At 43.1% G+C, this 22,827-nt stretch overlaps 2 protein-coding genes across 9 annotated transcripts in view; one reads left to right on the top strand and one right to left on the bottom strand.

The window, feature by feature from the left end:
* The window catches only part of LOC122683057 (collagen alpha-1(III) chain-like), a 51,056-nt gene extending 44,337 nt beyond the window's left edge, over positions 1-6,719 (bottom strand). The window contains exons 1-2 of one of the 3 annotated variants that reach the window (XM_043886582.1): positions 6,237-6,719; positions 4,943-5,509 (exon numbers count right to left, since the gene is read on the bottom strand). In XM_043886582.1, coding sequence (XP_043742517.1) covers positions 5,413-5,509; positions 6,237-6,676 — 537 coding nt within the window. In that variant the 5' untranslated portion in view covers positions 6,677-6,719 and the 3' untranslated portion in view covers positions 4,943-5,412. Of the gene's footprint in view, positions 1-4,942; positions 5,836-6,236 lie in introns of those variants that run through there. The other 2 variants (XM_043886581.1, XM_043886583.1) reach the window with 2 other exon arrangements.
* The window catches only part of FOXP1 (forkhead box P1), a 611,760-nt gene continuing 594,237 nt past the window's right edge, over positions 5,305-22,827 (top strand). For 5 of the 6 annotated variants that reach the window (XM_043886571.1, XM_043886572.1, XM_043886577.1 and 2 more), the window contains exons 1-2: positions 5,305-5,443; positions 7,325-7,469. The gene's annotated coding sequence lies outside the window, so the exon portion shown is untranslated. Of the gene's footprint in view, positions 5,444-7,324; positions 7,632-22,827 lie in introns of all 6 variants that reach the window. The other variant, XM_043886570.1, reaches the window with a different exon arrangement.

The raw sequence follows: 22,827 nt of genomic DNA on the forward strand, positions 1-22,827 counted from the left end.
CACCAGGGAAGTCCCTAATTCTGCCTTTTCAACACATTGCCAGGTGCATTGCCCATGCTGCAGGCCAGCACATCTCATTTTGCAGAGCAAGGCTGTAGATTGTTCTTGTACCTGTGGCAGGTAGGATCAAGCTGCTCATACTCCCTTTAAGAATCTCCAGATTATCAACATGTTGCACTCTGAATGTTCACAGCTTAAGGGATCAGAACAGCTTTTTGGAGTGGAGGTACTTGGCCAAATACTTCATTGTGCATATCAACAACTTCTTTCACAAGCACCAATTTAAAAAAATAAAAATAAAAATATTTACAGACCATGTTTATTTACATTTACTGAACTATACCCTTAAAAGAAAACAGGAAATGCAATCTCTGTAACTAAAGCCCCTCTCTGTGATTAAAACCTCAGAAAATGCACTATAGTCTCTAGTTTGAATGCTGAGCCTCTTAACAAGTTTTGGCGTTGGGGAAGCCCCTTTGAAAGCTGGGATCTTTTACCATTGCTTGACTAGCTTTTCAAGCCATTCAGTTATCAAATGTGGTTTGTTTCAGAATGCCTGATCGTGTTGTATAAAGGGGTCCCTCAGTATCTGAGGAGACTGGTTCCAGGACCTTGCTCAGATACCCAAGTAGGTGGGGGCTCAAGTCCCTTGCAGTACATCCTCCCTAGCGGTTGGTTCTGCATTCCCAGATTCAACCGGCAGCACCCACTAACCCGTGGGTTGAATAGGTGGATACAGAACCAGTGGGTACTGAGTGCCAACCGTACTTTATTTTTAAACTTTTTTTTGGTTCCAAATACTTCCCGTACTTTTAAAACCATACTTTAAAAACGGAGATCCTCTGTTGGTTTTTGGTATGGACACAGAGCCACATCACAACATAGAGAACACACTTCTTTTGCCACTTGCTGTGAAACATGTGATTTTCATTAGCCATTTTTCTCTTCTTGGAAGGAAACTTAGGAGTAGAAGCCTTCATTTAGAGTATTCTGAACACTTTTACTAACCTTTCCCCTTTCCCCATGTCCCTTTTCTTGTCCCTTTCCCCCCTTCCCTCCTTTCTTCACGGTGTTTACTGGTACCTGGATGTCTGCCACACCTAGGGTAGGGGAGAGGGAGAAGGTAAGCGGGGGATCTTGACTTTGACTCTCTGGCCTCAGTTGCTGTCCTGTTTATAAATGGCTATGTGGGTTGGCTATTTGTGAGAAGGTTAAGTGATTTCCAAAGAGGGGTGGCACATCTCTTTGGTAAAGTGAAGAGTATGAGATGGGAATACAAAAGGAGCCAGGACATCTGGATTCTAATCCTTGTTTAGCCACTCACCGATTATTTGGCCTTGGAGGGCAATGTCACCTCCCTGGGTTTCAGCTTGCTAATCTGTAATTTGATATACATACTTGGTTATGCCTATTTCTCAGAGTGTAGGAGTCTTATCACTGGGATGGCATTAGATAACATTGAATCACATACTGAGAAGTAAACTTCTTTGGCAGTCACTTTCAATTCTTTCTGGTTGTTCAAACAACATCAACAGCAACAAAAAGAAAACTATTCTCTGTTGACACTCATTAACATTTTCCAGGACTTGTCACTTTTCTGTTTATTTTTTTTTTAATTTTAGTTTTTTTGACTTCTCTTTCTAATAAAGAAAGATCAGCAAATTTGTCTTTACTGTGATTGTTTTTAATTTATGGAGACTGGGAAATATGATTTCCCACTTAATGTAGTAATAGAAAAATAAAAGTTGGTTGCTTTACAGAAAAATATTTAGTATAGTTATAATAACTGTACTTCAGTGAGTGCAGTATATTAGTTATTCAAGAACTATTATGTAGATATGGTGAAAATTAGGAAGATGGTGAGTGTAGTTAAAGAAACACTGAATTAGGTGATTTTAAAGTTTCTGTTTAATTCTAAACTTAAAAGAGATTCAGGTATCTCATTAACTGGTTGATGTCCACAGAAGTTTCTGTTCCCTAAAAATGTGCATATATTCATTGACACAGTATTTGCAGAACAAAGTCAGTGTTACATATAATGAACAGTATGCGATAAGGCACTCAAATGTTCTGATGCCGCTGGGGAAATTTTGGCCGCAATTAACTATAGTTTGCTGATTTTAAATTTACAATTTTTTCCTGTTACTTAAAATATAACAAAATGAGGACAAGCACCTTTGCCTTAGTATAATTAAAAATGAAATTATGTCAGGAACATCTGTTTTAAAAAGGAATTTCTATTTGTTTTACCACCAAAAGGTGGCGTCCTACCCCCATGCCCTTTATTTAAAAACCCTTCTTGCTTTAATTTAACAAAAAGAAACTTCTAGTTGATTACTGATAAAGAAATTAAAATGTGCTCCTTATGAATGTAACGTGACAGTGTTGAAAATGAACTATATGTTAAACTGCAGTTAAGTTTCCCTCTAATGTAAGCCAAATGGGCATGGAAGTCTTTAATACGGCAGCACATTAGACAGTATTATTACAAAATTGGGTACAATATATCATGGGATTTACAGCCAGGATTTCCTTTTGTCTGCAAAACTTGTTGCCAGCCTGATTTTGGCCCCCACTTTCAAGCGAATGTAAGAAACTTAAAATGGAGAATAAGATCTGTGGCAACCTAAACATCTTCTTTAGTATGGCAGTGCTAATAATTTTTTTGAAAAAAACTCATTATCTGACCTGAAAACAAGATCAGAGCATGAACTGTTCTTTAGAGATGATGAATAAATTTGTCACATTGAGATAAATTGCTATTCCCCTGAGTTATAATTTTGCAACCCAACATATACCATAACATGTTATATCTGGTATAAACACTGTAGAAATGAAAAACAGCATCACACCCCCAAGCCAACAACCCTCCATAGACTGGCTACTTTGTAGATTTCCATTTACTTCCGTGTGAATTCAGCATATGGAATTTCCAGTGATAGTAATGGGTGGTAAAGAGTTGTTCATAGTGTTAACTGATAAGACAAAGCTTTTATATAATTGTCTAGTTCATGGTAAGGATTCAATAAATATTAGATGTTGTTACTGACAGATGTAGACTGTGAGCTCCTCAAGGGCAGAAATTTTATTTATTTTTGCATCCCTCAGTGCCTACTATATGGTCTAGAACATAGTAGGTGTGCCATGTCTTAATGTCTTGAGTCAAAGAACACAACTCTAGACTCTAGGAAGCTAGGAAGTGCTGCAGGAACTCAAACACATTTTCTTTATCTCAATTCTACTCTAAAGATCTGATGGATGGTTTTGCCTGGGTAGCCTAGAATCTTACACAGCATGCATTCAACAAGAATTCTACTGTGTTGTAATTACCTTAGCGTGGTCTCCCTGTCTCTGGCTTTATTCTGTTGCATGAGTGAATGCTTTTTTTTTTTTTACTTGCCAAACAGATACAATTTTAAAATGGTAGTCTTATGCTGTTATTGAAATCGAGATTTAGAATTCTTCAGTAAATGAGTGTTTAAAAATATCTGTATAAAGACAGTATCCAAAAAATTGATAATAACTCTTTTTCAGAATATTGGTTATGTACAACTGCGCCAGGCTAAAGACCAGAGGGATAGTACTTATGCTCCCCACCAGGTTTTCCCCCCTTCCCCATTGTCTCCTCACCTCCCAAGTACTTTGTAGGAATCCACAGGACGGCTGTCAATATATTCTCATAAAGAGTTATCCTGCTATACCACCCAACCAGTAGCTGAAAATGCTGGTATGTTAGCATCTGGGGTTAAGAGTCTGAAAAAATTATTTCTGTTAAAAACAATAACAAACCATATAGCCATGTATCTTTCCAAGTCACTGTGGAAACAGAAAGTCATGTTCCTTCTCTATTTGTATTGATGATAGTGAAAGAAATGCTTGTGTCTTTTGTTTTGTACATGTATATTTCAAAATATTTAACCCAAGCTCCTAATTTACTCCTTCAAATTTCTAAATTCCACCAAACTTCAAAGCAACAAAAAGAAAAAGAGTCTCACCTTTTCAAAGAATTGGACAAAGCTTTTTACATGTGACTGATCTCTGGGAGAGAAGGTAATTTGTGTTAAACAACTGATTGACATTCTAGCCCCTTGGGCGTTTTCCTAAGAGAAACCGTGGCAAGAACACAGCTCCCAACGCAGCCACTTTCGCCTTAAGTGGATCTAACTACACATTCCTGCAGTGACTCTGACAAGGACCGGGAAGCGTCCCACATTACACTCTCCTGCTTCAGAAATACAGGGGGAAAAACCCCTCGCTGGCTGGTTTCTCTTTCTTGCAAACAGGGGTTTGTCCTTCTGCTGAACTTTCACCTTCCGAACTCGCCTTCTTTCATTGGACAAAGTACAGAAAGAAAGAGGAGAGACCGAGGGAGGACGGGAGAGAAGGAGAAAGGGGGTTGAAAACACCACCCCCCTCCCCCTCCTTCAACTGTCACTGATGGCAAAACACTTTCACTTTTAACTGGAGGAAACTCACATCCCTGTCTATCCTCTCCTCTTCCTTCTGTATTTTTAGCTCAGAAACCAAGCAAATAGCCATCGCGTTACCATCTTCGTCCCTAGTTGCTAACACTTTTCCTCTCGTTTTTTTCCCCCCAGTGTCTGAATGGGCCCCCTTCCCCCCTCTTCTGAGGAATCCCCCTCCCCCATGCCCCTTGTTTTCCAGGTCTTTCTTGCCTGATTCCTCTTTTGCCAGGGACTGCTCTGGCGTGGCCCTCCTCTCTCGGGTCTGCAGGCTCTGCCTCCCTTTCCCCCATCCAGCCTGGACGCCCCTCACTCCCACCTCCCTGTTCCCTTTGCCCCCAATTCCCACCTCCCCCAGGCCTGCTTTGGCAACTGCGATTTTTTTTTTTTTTTTTTTGCTGCAAGCCTTGTTGTTTACCCAGCAGGTGGATGTGACGTCAGGGACGCACAACAGCAAAAAATAACAACATCTCCCTCCGCGACGTGTTGGCCTCGCGCGCGCCTTATTTATTTATTTGTTCCGGGGGTGGGGGCGGGCACCAGCGCCTAAGTGGCTTGGGGAAGGAGGGTGAGCAGGCTCAAGCCCGGGGGTGGTTTGTGGGCGCGTGAGGTGGAGAAGGGGCCCAGGCTGGATGCCAGGGGTGGGAGCAGGCTGGGGAAAGCCCCCGGCCCGACGCCGTCCGCGCCTCTGCGGCCGCCGCCGCCACTGGCGCTGGCTGGGCTCGGGGAAGCTAGTCCGGAGCGGAGGAATCTATTGTTATTTATTGTGTGGCGGTTTCATGCTGTACTCGCGCGGCCCGGCCCTCGCCCGGGAGTGCGTGTGTGTGCGTGTGTCTGTGTGTGTGTGTATATGTGCGCGCGCGCGTGCGTGTGTGACCAAGTGAGTGTGTTTGCGGGGGTGCGCGCGAGGGCGGGAGTGGGCGCGCTCGGGGAAAGGCCCGAAAACACCTTAGTTTGCACCGAGAGACCATTTGCAGCGGGTGAGTTTGTATTTTTCCATTTCTGCTCCACTTTTCCCAAGCCGCCTCCTGCCTTGTCTCCGACCACTTTAAACAACAACAACAACAACAACCAAAAAAAAAAGAAAGAAAAGAAAAAGAAAAGAAAAAAGAAAAAAAAATCTACTTTTCATCTCCCGGCTCCACGTGCATCTCCCCCAGCCCTCCCCAGAGGCAGCCTCTCTCTTCCCAGGGTCAGGGCCAGGCTCTGGGGTGGGTGGGGGCTGCGAGTCGCCTCGGGGGTGGAGGGGTTTCCTGGGGCACTGCTCTCGGGTGTATTTCCATAAGTCAAATGGGGGGTGGGGTGGCGAAGGCAGCAGCGAGGAGGCAATCTCGCCTTCCCCTTGGCCCCTTCACGCGTTGTTCTGCAGTCGCTGTGGGGAGAGAAATCGATAAGCCCAGGCGGCCTGGCGTAACTTTGGTGTCCGTTGTTGGGGTGCCTGCCGAGTAGCTGCCGGCGGGGCGCAGGGCCCGGGGTCAGGTCCACGGCGGGAGGGGGGCGCGCTGCTGGGTGCTTCTTGAGCCCAAAGTTTGGACTTGGAGCAAACTTTTCCCCTTCGCTCAACTGCTAGTGTTTCCCCTCTGTGCCCTGGGGCTGCTCCGCGGGCCTCAGCGGAATGACTGGGGACGTCCGCGCCCTAGGCCCCGCGGCTGGGGACGTCTCTAGTGCTACGCACGCCATGTCCCGACCTCGATGGCGGGGGCACTCCTCTGTCGCACCCCGGAGCCCAGAAAACTCAAACACATACCCGCGCACCTTCAGCTAGACACGTACCCCTCACGCGCTCGGCCCAGCGAACTCAGCCTCCCTGCCAGGGATCCGCGACTGCCGTGGCCAGCTCCGCGAGTGAGAGTGGGAGCAGGGTGCGCTGCGGGTAGTCGCCGCGCGCGGATTCCTCTCCACTCCATCACATGCACTTTCTGGGTGTACTCCCCTCTTAAGAACGGGGGTGGAGGGGATTTCCCAAGCTTCGATTTGTCCTGAGACGTGCGCGAGTTGCCGCGTCCCTTTGGCGGTGTCCCGGCAGCCGATGGCTCTCTGTTCCTCGTCTGCGCGCCGCCTTCTTCCCGAGCTCCCGGCGCTCCATTCGTGCCCGGCAAAGAGGATTCAGCTGAGCCAGCCCGCGAGCCGGGCGGCCGTGCGCCTCGGGTGGGGACCGAGGTGGCGGTGCCGGGAGCCGAGGGGTTTGCCAGTTGCCGCGGGGTCGCGGTCATTCACTGCCTCCGCCTCCCCTCGCCCCCGCCTTCCGCCCCCCTCCTTCCCAGACGCTGCTGCGCTTGGAAACTTTGATTCCTTCTCCTTTTTGGCCCTAGGCTAGTCCCCCTCCCCACCTGTTGTGAGTTCCACCTTGGTCCCTGGAGATTGGCGGTGACACACGCGGGCGCAAGGGAGCTTCGCGCCCAGAAACAAAGTCTCATGCCCCCCCCCCCCCCACAAGTGTTTGCTAAGAAATCGCTGCCTGCACCGCCCCCCCCATCGCCCCCCATTGCAGCGCAGCTCCCGCCCCCTGTTAGAATAAGGACTAAATAAACAGTTGTAACTCCAAACCTTGCGACTGCGATCTTATCCCGATCCCACCCCTCCCCCTTTCCTCCCCCCTCCTTTTTTGTTGTTGCAACTTTGTAAGATCCCGGGTAAGGTGCTGAGACTTTGGCTCCGTCCGATTCCCTGTCTCGGGATCCTTGCAGGAATCTCTGAGCCACATCCTCTCTTCCCTCCACGCACGCTTGTGGGTCCTTCGGGCCCGACGCCCTCTCAGCCTTGGCCCCCCAGCTTACTCGTCTATCCCGCCCCACTCCATTTCCCCCAACCTGCACCGAGAAGACTTGCTGACGGTCACCCCGGTTTCTTGTCGACCGCAGAACCCGAAAGTTTGCAAGAGGAAGAGAGCGTGTGGCGAGCAAGCGGGCCAGGGGCAGCGGCAGCGGCGCCGGGGACCATGGTGCTGCCGGCGCCTCCTCCGCGGGCGTGAAGGCGGCGCTCCCACTCCCTCCCGAGTCTCCGCGGGTAAGTCGAGGCGGCCGCGGCCGCGGGCGGGTGCGCAGGGTCTAGGGACACCCTAGAGCTTTGGGTTGCGCCCGGGGGTTCTCTGTGCCCAAAGCTTCAGCATGGGCGGCGCGAGCGCAGCGATCTGGCGCCGGAGCCAGGAATGCGCCTGTCCTCAAGCCGGTAGGTGCTTCGAAATATTGGACTTTCTCCTTTTTCCCCCTTTTCTTTCCAAAATCCGAAAATCTAGAGATCAAAGTTTAGCGTGGAGTATAAAGTGCTCTGATAAAATATGATGACATCCCTCGCTCCCCTTCTCACCCTTCTCCCGCCCCCCCCCCCCTTTTTAAACTATTAATTATTTCCAAGTCATTGTGTCCAAATACCCTTGCCGGGCTGATTACAAAGTGTATTGATTTAGTCTAGGCTCATCCTACGCGTTCGTTTTAATTCCTTTTCTTTTGCTCAACCAGAAAACCCGAAATGAAACTTATTTGTCCCTCTGTGCACCCCCTGCCCCCTGCCTTCGAGGCTTGGACAGAATAATGAAATTAATATAAACATTTCATTTGGTTGCATTTGAGCTTTTCCAGCCCACTTAGGAGGGGCTGGTGTTGCTCTCATGTCTGGTCACAGGTATTTTCCAAGTTTGGATTTCCCTTTTTGTTACTGTTCTGTAGACTGGAATGTTGGAGGGCCGTTCTGTATTCCCTCTGAAAGGAGTCTATACATTGAAACTGTCTACACTTTACCTTTAGTTGTCGTAGGCTTCAGGATTTAGGGCTTGCACAATAGCTGAATTGAAAAAACCTAAGGGATAGTTAAGAGATTTTTCTCCTGCTGAAAATATATTGAAGAATATCTCCAGTTTTTCACCTTACATGTCCCTTCCCCTTGTCTTTTCCACAGTGAGAATCAATTTAGGGAAATAGCTTAACTAGAATTTGAAGAGAAATTAAGAGTTCTGGTATTTTCTACCAAGGGTTATCCTGTATAACAGAGACACAGAAGTTCCTGTTATTTTCGGTTCCAGAGACAAATGTATCAAATCTTTTGAGAATTCCACTAGAGTTTTGATTCTGTTAAGTGAAAAATACCCATCTCTTTGAGGCCAGGAAATTAAAATTGGGCTCACAGTTTCAGAGGTTGGGAATGAGTCCTTTCTGTCTCTGACTTTCCTGCTTGAAACGTCATATAATTAAAGAGTATTAAAAACATAAAAAGGAACTCAACCAGTTACCATTAAAAGGTGTTAGCTAAAATCTCACTGCAAGGAGGGGGGGAGGATGTTTAACATCTTGTCACTAGCTGCATCCCTGCCCCCTTTCCCTGCACCCTCCTTAGACTTTGGATTAGTCATTGTATGAGAGAGAGAGAGAGAGGGGAAAAAATCAGTTTTTTTTTTTTTTTTTTTGAAAAAGTAAAGTAAACAGCCTCCAACTGCTGAACCTTGACAACCCAAATTAAGGAAGCAGGAGAGATCAAACAGAACTGCTGCTGGGTTGTTGTCAGGAGCTCTACACGAAGAACCCTGGACTATTCGATCTAGCAGCAAAGCTGTATATTGACTAATGCAGAAATGGACTATTGCAAATGCTGATCTTTGTTGTCCAAGCAAAGCCTCGCTTGGAAGGAAATATTCAACCCCTCTCCAGGCAGGATCTGAGTTCCTTACAGATGCTGAGTAGCTAAACAAGTTATTATTTTTATAATGCATTCTTATTTATGAACAAAACATACCCAAAAGGGCATTAAAAGGCTATTAAGTCTTCCAGAGGCAGTCTTGCTACCCAGAACTGTGCAATGGAATTCTTTTTTACCAACATTAGACTCCTACACTAGAGTTAGATAACATTTTCTCACATCAAGTTTAGAAGATCTGCCTTGTCAGGGAAGCCAAGGTTTTGTATGTGAGGGTTTAAATCTGATGTGAAGCTCAAAAAAAAAAAAAAAAAAGAAGAAGAAAATCCTGGTGATGAAGTTTTGTGTCAGCCCACTCTTGGAATTTAAAAAGGCGAGAGGGAGCATTCTCCAGATTAGACATAACCTCTTTTTTTAGATTGACATTCAACATGACCACGTTGCTACTTTTATTCAAGTTCTCTGTAACTTGTCCTTGCTTGTTGTCTAGGAAAATTTAACTGCTTTACATTTTTAAAGGGAGTAGTAACAGTAATTACTTTAGCATTTTGTTTTCACAGGTTTATCAAAGTCTAATGAAAGAAACATCAACTTTTTAGATTAACAGCCTCAAATTAAGGGGGTTGTGTTGCTGGAGACATCTGAAAGATTTTGTGTTTATATTTAAATCCTGGAGTATAAACTGTGTAACACTTTTTAGGTATAGACTATACCCAAATTAAATATCATTTTAATTAAGCAGAGCAAAGTGGGGTAAAGGACAAATAAACACATAGAGAAGGATAAAAATAATTGTTGTTTTAGGATTGCATTTGTAATGAACAAATGTTGATCACATAGTAAGCACTTTGTGTTTTTTTAAGTCAGAGTTTCATAACCAGAGTGCCCAACATGTTTCAAAGTCTGTAGCTTTTATTGGATATACCTTTTATTGTATCATTAAACAATGTGAGTTAAACATACACATGGATGCTATTAGGCAATTTTCTGCAATATGTAATGTTTTTTGAAAAGCTATAAATATTTTCTAGTTAAATCATTTGTACCAACAATAACAAAAGTTAACTGGGTTAATATTGAGCCTGGGCATGGTTTTCTGTTACTGACTCTTTGCCTGTTTCTCTTAAGACTCTACCCCCCAGCCGTGTATATTTGCATTTGTAGGCTCTATTGAAGGCTATGTCTGTTCTCAGCAGTTGTTTAAATTAACAGAAGAATTGTGATATTTCCTCAACAAATATATTTATATCCCGGCAATGCCAACATAAAGGAAGAGAAAGGAGAATAGAACAGATGTGACAACTTCTTTTGAACCCAGCTTCCTCTTTGCAGCCAACCTATTGTGCTGTTGATTTGGTTTTCAGGTTTTACTTAAGATGCAAACTCACTTCTAAAATGTTATCTTGTAAAGAATCTGCATCCCCAAAATGTATGTATGTTCCATTTAGGTATTATAAAGTCTTGATTACTTTTCAGTGGTTATGCCAAGAATATTTACAGGGCCTTGCAAGGGTTCTGTCTTTTAAAAATAATTTTAGGCACCCGTTAATAAAATTTAAATAGATTGCAGGCTGTCAGAAAATAGTATAAATTTTGTTTATGATTCAGTTACTTTAAGGTACTTACATTAAAGAAACTCATTTAACCCCTGACTGAAGAGCATTAAGTGGGGAGGCAAGCCCTCCAAAGAGCTCCCACTGCCCTTTGCTCGCCCGATAATCTTAAATTACTACAATTTAATTGCAACTTCAAGGCACCGGGCATGGGCTGTTTCTCTGAGGCTGAAAAGAGGTTTCCAGAGCAGAGCTAGATTTGCACAGGTGGTATTTTTGTTTTTCGAAGAAATTTTTTCGCTTAGGGCTTTTTTCTTTTTCTTTCTTATCCTGTTAGGTGTCATAGTCCCTTTATAGAATTCCTTCATAGTAATGCCATTTTTGCTAAGCCAGCAGTATTGTTTTTTTTTATTTTTAAGTATGTTTTTGGACTGAGTGTATATGAAGGTCTCCAGCAAGTAGAGATTTGTTTTCTAAAGAAAGCAACCTTAAGAGAGGCATCTGCTGAATAGACAGGTGAACTTGACATGTGAGCCAGCATAGACTTTTACCATTTGTGGGGTTTTTTTTTTTTTTTTTTCTTCTTAGTTGATGGTAGTCATCCCACCGGGTGATCAAACACTGAGTTTGTAACTCAGGCCAGCAAGCCAAGTTAAGTTTGCAATTGGGCTGGTGTAATTTTCTAGACAGTCTTTCCCGTGCCTTGTTGCACTGATCTGTGTCACTTTACCATACGTGTGCTATCCGAGGAGCCGTCTTAAACTGATTTTTAGAAATCTTTCTCTTCCTTGGTGCTTGGCTGCATTAAGGTTAGAGGTGCCGAAAGCTAGAACATCAGCAGGCCATGAGAGGAGACAAATTCCTGAAACAAAGGAAAACCTGGCCAAATATGGGGTGTCTTATGCATGGCACTTAATCCACCCCCCCGGACCCACGTAGTTTATTTCAATGTGCATGTGACGATGTAGTTAATGGAAATTAAGCAGATTTGGCTTGTGCTGCCAACCTAAAAATAAGTGCTGCAGGAACGTTTGATTTCAAGAAGTGCTTTGGTTTTGCATCCCATAGATAATGTTCTTGCAGTAATGGCTCTAAGGCTGGTATTCTGGAAAGAGGAAGTACATTGGGGTAAAGTGCATGGCAGCCAGGGAAGACAATTAGACAGTGTTCTTTGTTTCCTTAATAAATTATTTTCATTAATTACAGGCAGTTGGTACTGAGGCACTTTTCAGGCCTTGTTTAGGAGTCTGCTCCTGTTCACGAGAAGGTTGTGCCAGAAGCTGCATCCTTTCTCTCACACTGTTTTACCCAGTCTTGAAAATCTCTTAGCCAGATTAGCTTGAGGATGTCTCTGCAAGACTTGTTTTTCTTTTTGAACTCCCCTGACGCCCGTTTTTAATGCATGCCCTGCCTTGTGCACAACAGGTGTTTGGTAGTGATTTTTATGGGATTGAAAGTGAGAAAAACATTTCCTACCTAGCCAGCCACTGGGAGAACGGGCTGCCTGGAAGAAAGAATCTGGAACTTGAATAAGCATACATGGGTTTTTCTGTATTACCATCTGCAAGGTCTTTGCTTTTAAAAAAGTGGGGGAGGGGCTCACTTTGGTGCCTCAGTATTTGCCGTTAGGTTGTAGTAATTTAAGATTCCTGGGAGAGTGCAAAGGGCAGTGGAGGCTTTTTAGTGGCCTCATCTTAATGCTTGAAGCTGTGGACTCGTGGGGTTAAATAGTTTCTTCAATCAGAGTACTTAAAGTAGCTAAATCATAAACAAAATTTATATTAGATCCTGACAACTAATAATCTATTTAAATTGCATTAAAGTATCTGGTCAGAAATTTAATTAAAGTCAGAAGTAGTGTCAAACCCTGTAGATGTCTTGACAGGTCTACTCAGTTGGAACAGATATCACGAAATATTTACATATGTCTGGTGTGTTCCAGAACATCTCGGCAGGCCCTGTGCAAAGCTAATTGTACTTTGTTTCCAAATGACAATTTTAATAAAATAGATTTTTTTTAAAATAAAGGAGCACAAACATGTACAAAGTTGTGTTCAAATATTCTGTTTACTGTTTAGTTATCTCTACTCATGACCCCTCTGTGATGGCTTTATTTCCTCCTGCTGCTGCTAATTCAGACAAAAAGCTGAAATGGAGGAGACACTGGTTAGAAAGCTCATGTCATTCTGTTTTTTATTTCAAGAGTTTGGAGATCTCAGAGGTTAGCATGTTAGAGGACAGTTTACTAAGGGGAGAAAGGTGGACCTGAACTTGGCATTATTGAATTCCTGTTCATATGAAATAGGAGACATTCACTTAGGATGGGACAAAGATGTTTTTCCAAGTTGTATTTTTGGATGCAGACTTATTTATTAGTGGTAATTCAGGTGGACATTCACAGTTGGCCAGACTCTCGTTGCTTCCAGATTCTCTGGTTTTAGCTGATTTTGTCCTCGACTTTATCAGCTAGTACACTAAATAGCAGCTTTAGCATCAACTCAAAAGCAAAATTTCTGAGGTTTCCTTTTCTCCCTCCTGGCTCTGCGGTTGAATCATAATGTGACTTTTCGTGCTCCTGGTTCCCTGTCTGCGAATTAGGGGAGTGTTTAAGGTGTGTTCTTTGAGCCTAGAGACCTAAGGACACTGGGGCTGGGTGTTGTTCTTCAGACTTTTGAAGGTGTTCTTCGTACTCCCAGGAAGTAACCACAGCTCCTGGGGGCACGGAGTGATGTGAATTTGACATGAGTTTTTTCCGTCCCAGAGCCTCTCCCTTGAGCTGGTGGTACCCTGTCAGAGGAGCTGGAGGCTTCTCTCCTGGGGACAGGTGAGCACAAGAGATGGAGGCGGGTACTCATATATGAAGTGGTAGAGGGTTGCTGTTGGTCCAAGTTCAGCATGTTTCAAAGTGAAGTTCCTTGTTCACCTGCTTCCAGACATTGTGTGTGTCTACGCATGTGTATGTGTTAGGGGAGATTTATTAAAATACAAATCCTTCAATCAGAATTTTTGCTGACTGATGTGCAAATGTACATTTTTCACAAACCTCTCCTGGAGTAACTCTGATGCGCACTAAACAGAGGCCCATGGACCAAGTAATTTCTGCTCCTAAACACTGTGAAACTGAAATCTTTATCTTCATGTAGATTTTACCAACTAACGTTTTGTTTTTATCTCGAGACCTGCATTCTTTTTAATGTGTTTGGATTTCTATTAAGAATCAAAGCCGGTGGTTTTTAAGTATGCATAAGGATTGGAATCGCAGCAGAGCTGTCATTCCAAACACAGACGTAGTCACAGCGCGCCTGGATGTGCCATATCGGGAGTGGCGCCAGCTTTTGCATTTTTGAAATGCTCCCCGTGTGATTCTGATGCCCACCATCGTGGGAGAACTGGACTCCTCAGTGATCAGTATTGGAGGAAAGCTTACAACTCTCCTTAAGGGTTTAACTTTACTGTTTGGACTTCAGGAAACTTAAGAAAGGAATATGTGTTCCCTTCTCAGAGTCTAGCACCAAAAGGAACATTAGATACTTAGAGAAATGGAGGCAAAACAAGAGCTTCACAGTTCAGCTGAGGGGTAGGAACAATGTGGAACATCAGTCGTTTTCACTACCAGACATTTCTTTTCAAATTATGCCTTGCTTGCATCCATGTTTCGAATGGGCGTTGTCATGTTGTAGCTACCAATTAGTGTCAGATCGCTTGCTGTAGTTTTTTTCTCTGCGTATTTTGTCTTAATTTAAAAATCTGAACTGTTTACCCACTAGATTAATTCTGCTGGCATAAGTATGTTGATTTCCCTAGGCATCTTGGGAAATTCTCTCATTGTATGTGATAGGGCCTGCAGGAATATTGATGGAAGTAACCTCGCCAAGAGTGCCACACAAATAAAGCAAGCAGAATCCTAAGACGAATGCATCCTCCAAGATTATGAGATAAAGGAAGATAAAATGCTAAGGAGGCTTGTTTAAATATTCAGGGCTTCAGCTAAAGATCTCTCCAGTAAGATCAAAAGAGTTATTTAAATAAAAGTTGTATAGAGATTTTTCATCTGTATTAGTAATGTGCCTTTTGAAGTTACCCAGCAATAAAGTGTTGTTCCAAAATGCCCTCACCTAAAAAAAAAATTCCATTTGACTTTGGGTGTGGCTTGATTTTAATAGATACAAAAAAGTTGGCAATTGTTTTTATGTTTAGAACTTCACAGTTGCTTTGACTCTGGGTTTGTGTGGCATTTGAAATATTCCTGTGGTACAAAGTTCTTTTATTTTTGTTCAGACCCTGAAGGGCTTAAAAAACAATCTCCGATGGGCCAAGTTTTCAATCTAGAGTGTCTCTAACTGTGAATAGAGGATTTCTATAAAAAGATGAAAAACGGGACTGGTTGAAAAAATAGGTGCATCGTTGAGGCTATAGGGTCTTACTTATTATGGCTACCAGTGGGTGAAATCTACAGCATGATGTTAAATCCCTCCGCCTTATTTATTGAAAGGATGTTTATCATTTCTTTAAGAAAGTTAAGTAATTAGCTGATTTGTCATAAGGGAATCAATGACAGACCCTTTTTAATGATGTATTACAGAAGTTTTCTATTAGAAAGTTTGCTGTGTTTAATTATTTGGAAGGAAGCTAGTTGAATCTTGAAAAGGGGGGGCTGGGGATCGGGTGAGGTCTCTCTAGAGAATATCACTGTCCACGTGCAGCTGCCAATAATTATCGAGAAGGTAGTGTATTTAAATGGAAAATGGTGCAGCCTTGGGCTTTCTCTGATGGGCTTCGTCAGGCATGTTGTTGCAGACCTGCTGTTTTGCCCGCCTTCTCTGGGCTTAGGAAGGGTTCAGCCACTTCAGTGTGTTCACCTTATTTTCTAAATCATGGCTTTTGTTGCAGTATGATGCCTGTTGACAGTAAACGCACTGTAGTAACTTGGGTAAAGCTTACAACAAATTCTTATACTTGTAGGAGCAAGTCATCCTGCCTGCTGACTGGGGGTGCTTCTCCCTTTTGTGTCCTTAAGGCAGTGGTAGCACAAGGCTTAAATATTTTGGGATGGGGATGGCAATGTGGATAGGGTGGGGGAATCAACTCCCCATCTGACAAAAAATTTACCTCAGACCCTTGTATTCCCAAATCATACATGAGATGTGATTCTAGCTTACTCTCCCTATGCATGTATTTGTATCAACTAAAAATTTAAAAGATACTTAGAGATGTCATTTCTGTATTTTTTTTTTTCCAATTAAGAAGCAGGACAGTGGCTTTTGCTAGCTACAGAAATCATCTCTGTATCAGAGAGTACTTTCCCATGGCAGAGTACCTAGGTGGGAGACTTCTTTACAGTAGTTGTAAGCGCTTTTGAAAATGGTACAAATGGATTTTATATTGGGGTTGTAGTATTATAACAAGTGCCCTGATTGTGGAATAAAATGCAGTGCCTTGGCTTCAAGCACTTTGATATTTGAGTTGAGAGCAACTTTTGAGGAAAGCAGTCTGGCAGATATTTACAAAGCGATTTCTCTTAAAACTATATGCTTACAGATTTCAATTTTTGTTATGAAATGTGTAAGACACCAAAAAGATGTCATTCAGAAAATAATTCAGCGAGCCCCCATGTACCTGCAGCTCAGCTTCAAAAAGAACATATTTCTGATCCTGGTTGGAAAGTTTCCTGGCATGTTCTTATTCTTCTTTCCTTCACCCCTGGAGGTGAGCTCTGCTCTCAGCTGACTTTTTCTGTCCCATGGCTTTCTTTATACTTCTAATACATAGGCATATATTCCCCCAAATCTAGGGTTTCCTTTTGCATATTCAAGTTATGTGGTGGTATCCTCCTATATGTGTTCTTTGGTCAGTTGATTTTTTTTTTGTTTAACATTGGTAAAATTCATCCATGTCAATACAGGTGGCTGTAGTTTATTCATTTTTCCATGTGAGCATTTTAAAGTGCTGAATATTAATTTAAGACAAGCTTTTTACATGCGAATTTAAAACCCAGCAGCATTCTGTAGTCCCATACATTGAAAAGGTAGGATGGATTTGAAACTGTCAGTCTTGGTCCTGTCTTCATAATGTGCTCATTTGCCAGTGGTTTTTTGTTTTTGTTGCTGCTATTTGTTTGTTTGTTTTGTGGGTAAAGGGAACACTTTAAAGGCAAACATTCCCTGGTGGGAATTTGATTTTAAAAAACAATAAATCAAGTGGCTGATCTCTTATATGTGAGTAGGGGGAAGGGGGGAAAAGCAGATGAGGTATTCATTTGAAGGAACCTAGCCATTTTCTCCTTATTTTAAAGACTTGGCTTAGAACTTAACAGTTACATATGCAGGGTAGCAAGTTAAAAAGTGATTTTTAATTAACAGCTACTTTATACTTCTGCATGCTTGTTATGTATGGTTACAGGCACCTTGTTCTTCAATGTAGAGAGTGATTTCTGCATATTTTCAAGGACTGGCATCTTTAATGGTATGAAAGCCACACAAATAAAGATATACTCAGATGAAAATTGGAACATGTTTTTAAAAGTGTGTGTGTCTCCTTTCAGCTCTGTTATCAAACTTGCTGCCTAAGCCGGAGCTGGTTCTCTGTGATTATGCTAATGACCAAAAGAATCGATGATGTGGAACTAGATGAAATCAGTGGTATAATCAGAGAGAGTTATCAGGTTTTTTTGTCATTAAATATTAGTGATAAATAATACACTGTTCAGTTTGAGCAGAGAGAACATATTTAATTTTGATATGTACAGAGTATCGATTTAGTTAGGTTCATGGCTGAGTAAAATGATGATCTTTTGTAATTTCAGAGGAAAGATAAAAGACGGTTGTGTTAGTGTGGCTGACTGACTCAGGCCATAGAGATGTTTACCTTGACCAGCCAGGGAAGGGTGGAAAACTTTTTTTTTCCTCCTAGGCAACTTGGATATTTGTACTGACATTTTATTAGGAATATCAGATACTCAGTAAATAGCATAAATGACTGGGGATGTTAAACAAAATGAGTGTAAAGGTAGATAGTGTTTCCCTCAGGAATGGAGGAAAATATAACAAAGGGGGAATGTTTGGACAACGCTCTTTTTAAAAGACGGGTGTGTGTTATACAGGGCCCATTAGAGCCAGTGTTGTCCATTTAAAAATGGCTTTAATTTAAATTTTTTTTTTTTTAGTTTCTCATGACAACAATATAGTTGGTAACAGTTTATTTAAGGAGAAGTCATCCTTATAACTTAGCATCTTTTTCCAGGTTCCTGAAATCTTAGGGAAAAACCTAGGCGCTGCTTCCTGTGTTGCAAGTTTCTAACGCATTTATGCCTAAAACACATGATCCTCTGGATAGAGTCAGCAGTCCTTTTACTACTGTATAGCAGTACCAAGTGATAAGAGAGAAAATGAAAGAGTAATTAGCTATGTTTTATAGCATGTAAGGGAAGGGGGATGGAAGTCTATAAAAGAAGGCAATCAGATTGAAGTCTAACCATACTGTTATTTTTTTTAAAATGCAGTGTAAAAATGGATCTCTTGATAGCAGAGACCCCCCCCCCCCCCCCGCCACTCTGTCTTAGCCAGCTATGTTCTGCCATTTTTCTCTCCGCTGTCCTGGCCATCCATGGTTGGTTCTTACCAGCCATACCATCTGCCTTTCCAGCGGTGGCCTTGGTGGAAAACCAGGCCAATTGGGTCAAGCTTTGTGATCTGGCAGGAATCTACGGGGAGCGTAGATCAGGCCAGGTTCATTTTTATTTGTGTCCAAAGCCAAGATTTCAACTTGGTGAAAGGCTGTGGAATTTATTTCTTAAAAGCACTGCCCAAACTCTTCTTTTTTTCCTTCAACTGCCTCCTTGGGCTGAGATGATTGCTTAATGCTCTTAATTATGCTGGATCCCTCTTCTGTTTTTGAACACCTGTGTGTAATTCAGATCATGGGTGGTCACAGAGCCTGGCTCACTGCACAGCTTTGCCTTCAGAATGGGGAAATCCAAGAAGTCTGACCAAGGACTGTGTGTTAGGGGGCTGAGTAGAGGCTTAAAAGGATGGAATGTTTCTCTTGAACTTCCATTGTGCCATGTGAAAGAACCTGAGTCATTGGGTTGGGGAGAGTCTTAGGATGAACACCTCAGAAACAGTGTTTTTAAAAATAAACTCTTTCATTGCTTGTGGGAATGCAAAATAGTACAATCATTTTGGAACACAATTTGTTGGATTCTTATAAAACTAAACTTACTCTATGATCCAGCAGTCACACTCCTTAATATTTTCTTCGAGCAATTTAAAAACTTACATGCACTCAAAAATCTGTGGGCAAATCTTTGTAGCAGCTTTGTTCATAGTTGCCAAAACTTGGAAGCTGCCAAGATGTCCTTCAGTAAGTGAATGGATAAATAATAACTATGGTATATTCAGACAATGGAATATTATTCAGCACTAAACAGAAATGAAGTGGAAAGCCACAAAAAGATGTGAAAGAACCTTAAATGCATATTACTAAGTGAAATACATGTGTGCGTGTGAGTGCTCAGTGGCTTCAGTCCTTTCTGACTCTTTGTGACCCTGTGGACTGTCCTCTGTCAGGCTGCTCTCTCCGTGGAATTCTCCAGGCAAGAATACTGGAGTGGGTTGCCTTGCTCTCCTCCAGGGGATCTTCCCGACTCAGGGATTGAACCCGTGTCTCTTGCATTGCAGGCGGATTTTTTACCCACTGAGCCACCTGGGATAAGCCATTTTGCAAAGGCTGTATACCATGTGATTGCAGCTCCATGACATTCTGAAAAAGGCAATGCTGTGGAGATAATACAGATATCAGTGGTTGTCGGGAGAGGGAGAGATGAATAGGCAGAGCACAGAGGACTTCAGGATAGCAAAAATACTTTGTATGATACCATGATAGTGGGTACATGTCATTGTGCATTTGTTCAGACTCACACCAGGAGTGTTGTTGCACACTAGACTACTGTAGACATCCCATTGATATGCACTGGGAGACTGAAAAATTTATGTGACTTGCTTTATTGTAATACTCGCTTTATTTCGGTAGTCTGAAACTGATCCTGAAATGCCTTTTAGGGATGCCTGTACTTGGTCTTCCAGTGTATGCATCTGTTATTTTCTTTGTCTGCAAAGAAATCCCATTTGAGAACAGCACCATCACAACGAGCCTGTGTGTCTGATGTTTGTAGCATCTGTGAGACCAAGGATACTTAACAGGCCTCTGGAGCTGCAGGATTTTCTCTGAATACTTGTGTTATGCCGTGTGTTTGTATACATTTGTGTGTGTGCATGTTTTCGAGGTGTATATTGTGAATGAAGTAGTGTTAGGTTGAGGATCTGAAACTGATTTTCAATCAGTGGCTCAGATTTTCTCAACCCTGCAAGGTCACAGATGTACAAGTTTCATCATTCGTTCATGAAACTCACTGGTGACATCTTTTCTTTCCCATGGACTCTGATGGTTGTACCGAGCACATTTTGGTTTGCAGTTTGGAGCATGAATTAGGGGTGTGGTGAATACATGCTTGATCTGTGTATTAAATGTCTACTTTTGGGAATCTGTGACAACTGACCCAGGTTACCTGACGTGTAAATGGCCCGGGAGATGTAATCTATAAAAAAGTACAAGTAAAATTGAAGTCTCAAGGGACCTTTGAAAATTCACAGAACAAACAGAAGGAGAGTAGGCCAGCTGCACGGTCTGTGGTGCCCAGTGCAGACTTAAAATGTGGGGTCCTTGTGAAATAGGAAGAATTTCAAGATGGTAACAGCAAAGCTTTCACCAAAGTTTGGGCCCTTTGGAGCAAGGGGCCTTGTTTGGGATTCATACACTGTCTTGAAAGGCTTTGCTTTTTTGCACCAAGGCTTCCTCTCCTGCAACATAGGAGGCAGGCGTGGCAGGCTGAGCCCCTCTTGTGGCACTCAATCAGCAGTCTTAGCTTTCTCTATATTAGTGAACCCAGATCGGGCTGCGAATCCCTGTTTAAGCACATTCCTCTTCCTGGGTTGTGAGATCCATTGAGTGCAAAGTATTGGTGATCCTGTGGACGAGGTGTTCAGTGTGGGCGTTTTGCAAGGTCCTGTGAGGGAAGCCAGACCTGTGCCTGCTGCCTTTTCTTTCCCTTCCTTCTGTTTTTCTGCTCTAGCCCTTCTCCTGGAGTCTTGCCATGTTGACTGTATCTTTGGTCCCTGTCACTTTCATTGTTCTTCATTGTCACCTGCTCTTGGCTTCATCCTGGGAGAGCCCACTGGACTTAAAATCTGAAAGCAGCCTCACAAAAGAGATTTTGCTCTTTTCCTGTTTTTATCTCAAAATGTTAATTATTAAATAAGCAGATTTTGTCTGCAAGGGCATTGGTTGACTGACTGTCTTCAGGAATTGCAGCAAACCAGGCCCCATGTCACAGGAGATGTGGTTGGTTCACGCCACACAAAACACAAAATTCATTTTGTGGCCTGTGGTACTTCTGCTCCAATCGGGACATCCTTACTGATGGAGATTAAGTGAACTTCTTTAAGGTGGTTCAAGTTCAACAGGGTTGGGGAAAAAAGATTTTCTTTTTTCTCTTGTACTAAGTTGTAGAATTTCAACATAATTGGATGAATCTGGAATGTCTTACCTTGGGTTAAGTGGTTTTGGTTCTCTACCGAAATACGCATAGATCCCCTGCCCCTTGGTAGCTTCAGCATCTGGAGTGAGTACCTGAGTCTTTGGGAATCAATGTATCTTAGCGGTGATGGTGGTGCTGGGGTTTGGATTGATAGGAGGAATAAATCAGCAAACATGTGCAAAGCACTTAACAGAGCTTTTGGCTTGTCATAAACACTTGATTTTTGGTTAACGATTTATTATTAATAAGAGTGAGTCCTCATATCTGAATTTGTGGTTTATTAGAACTTGGCCCTGGCAGTTCACTCCTTCCTTTAAAAGCTAAGATAACTAAAAGTTGGGAAGATTTAAAACGTTACCTCCCATGCCTTCATGCGTCTTCCAATTTTCCACGTGTTTCTGTCCCCACCAGCCTCTGCTGTGCTTGCCTCTTCCTTCGGGCACAGTAGCTTGGTGGTTTGAGGGGGCTGCGAATGCTGAGAGGATGTTGTTGGAGCCAACACAGAGGCTGTCTCTGGGAGCCCAGGGAGATGATGCGCACGTGTTTTTCTGGGGAAGGTTTGATGTGTGTTAGGAGAACCTGGGGAACCAGGCTGGGGATGTCACTGCAGCCTTGTTAGAAAGTCAAGGGTTGCCAGTGTTTGTCCACCGCCTTTAAGAGGATGCTCGTTCAGAAGCAATTGCTGGCTCAGGCATTTTTTCCTTAAAGAAGAGCATCGGCTTGCCCACCCACAGGTATGGTATGGAATGAGGCAAGGAAGGGAAAATTAAGTTCCTGTGAGTGCTCCCCTGTGGGACTCCTGCCCCCTTGATAGTCCAAGGCTGTGGACATCATAGCCTTTCTGTGTGGCTTTTCCTCAGATTGCCTGTTGAATTGCCTTTTCGCACAACCTTAATTTTCACACTACTGGTGCTGGAAATGATACTTTATTTGGGTCAAACATTAGACTACACCAGGGTTTTTACAGTCAGGTTTGGGATTTGAGTGTGTTTACGCAGTCTGTCTCTATTATTTTTCCCTGGCAAGGTGTCTGGTGTTTAGTTCCTGGGGGAACCACAGAGGGTCCCACAGGGGTTCACTCGTGGTGAGGGACAGGGAAGCCTGCATGCTGCAGTCCATGGGGTCGCGAAGAGTCAGACACGACTTGGGGGCTGAACAACAGTCCATGCACCCTTGTCCATGTCCTGTTTCCCCGCCTCTGTCAGGGAGGTCAGAGAATGAGCCGGCTGTGGGCTCAACAGGTTGGGAAGATGGGCTGCACATTTGCCAACTAATTTGCCCGGAGTGGTTGTGAACCATGTGGGCAGAGCGGTTTCTCCTCTGTCCTGTCACACCTGTATGCAGATGAGCTTGGTCAGAATTTTTCACGGTCACTATCTATCATGGTTGATGGGGGATGTGGGTGGGTGTGTGTGTCTTTCTTATTTCTTAATGACTGTGTAGAATAGAGTAGAGAACTAACTTTTTTCACTCACCATCATGGAATTAACTCATGGGTTCATCTGTTTACTCATTCACTTATTCACTTGTTTATTATCCTTCCTCTGTTCTTGTGTTGACCCAGCATGACTACTTGGCAGAAAAGCATTGCTTC

This window comes from Cervus elaphus, chromosome 24, assembly GCF_910594005.1.
Source record: "Cervus elaphus chromosome 24, mCerEla1.1, whole genome shotgun sequence".
Taxonomy (NCBI): Eukaryota; Metazoa; Chordata; class Mammalia; order Artiodactyla; family Cervidae; genus Cervus; species Cervus elaphus.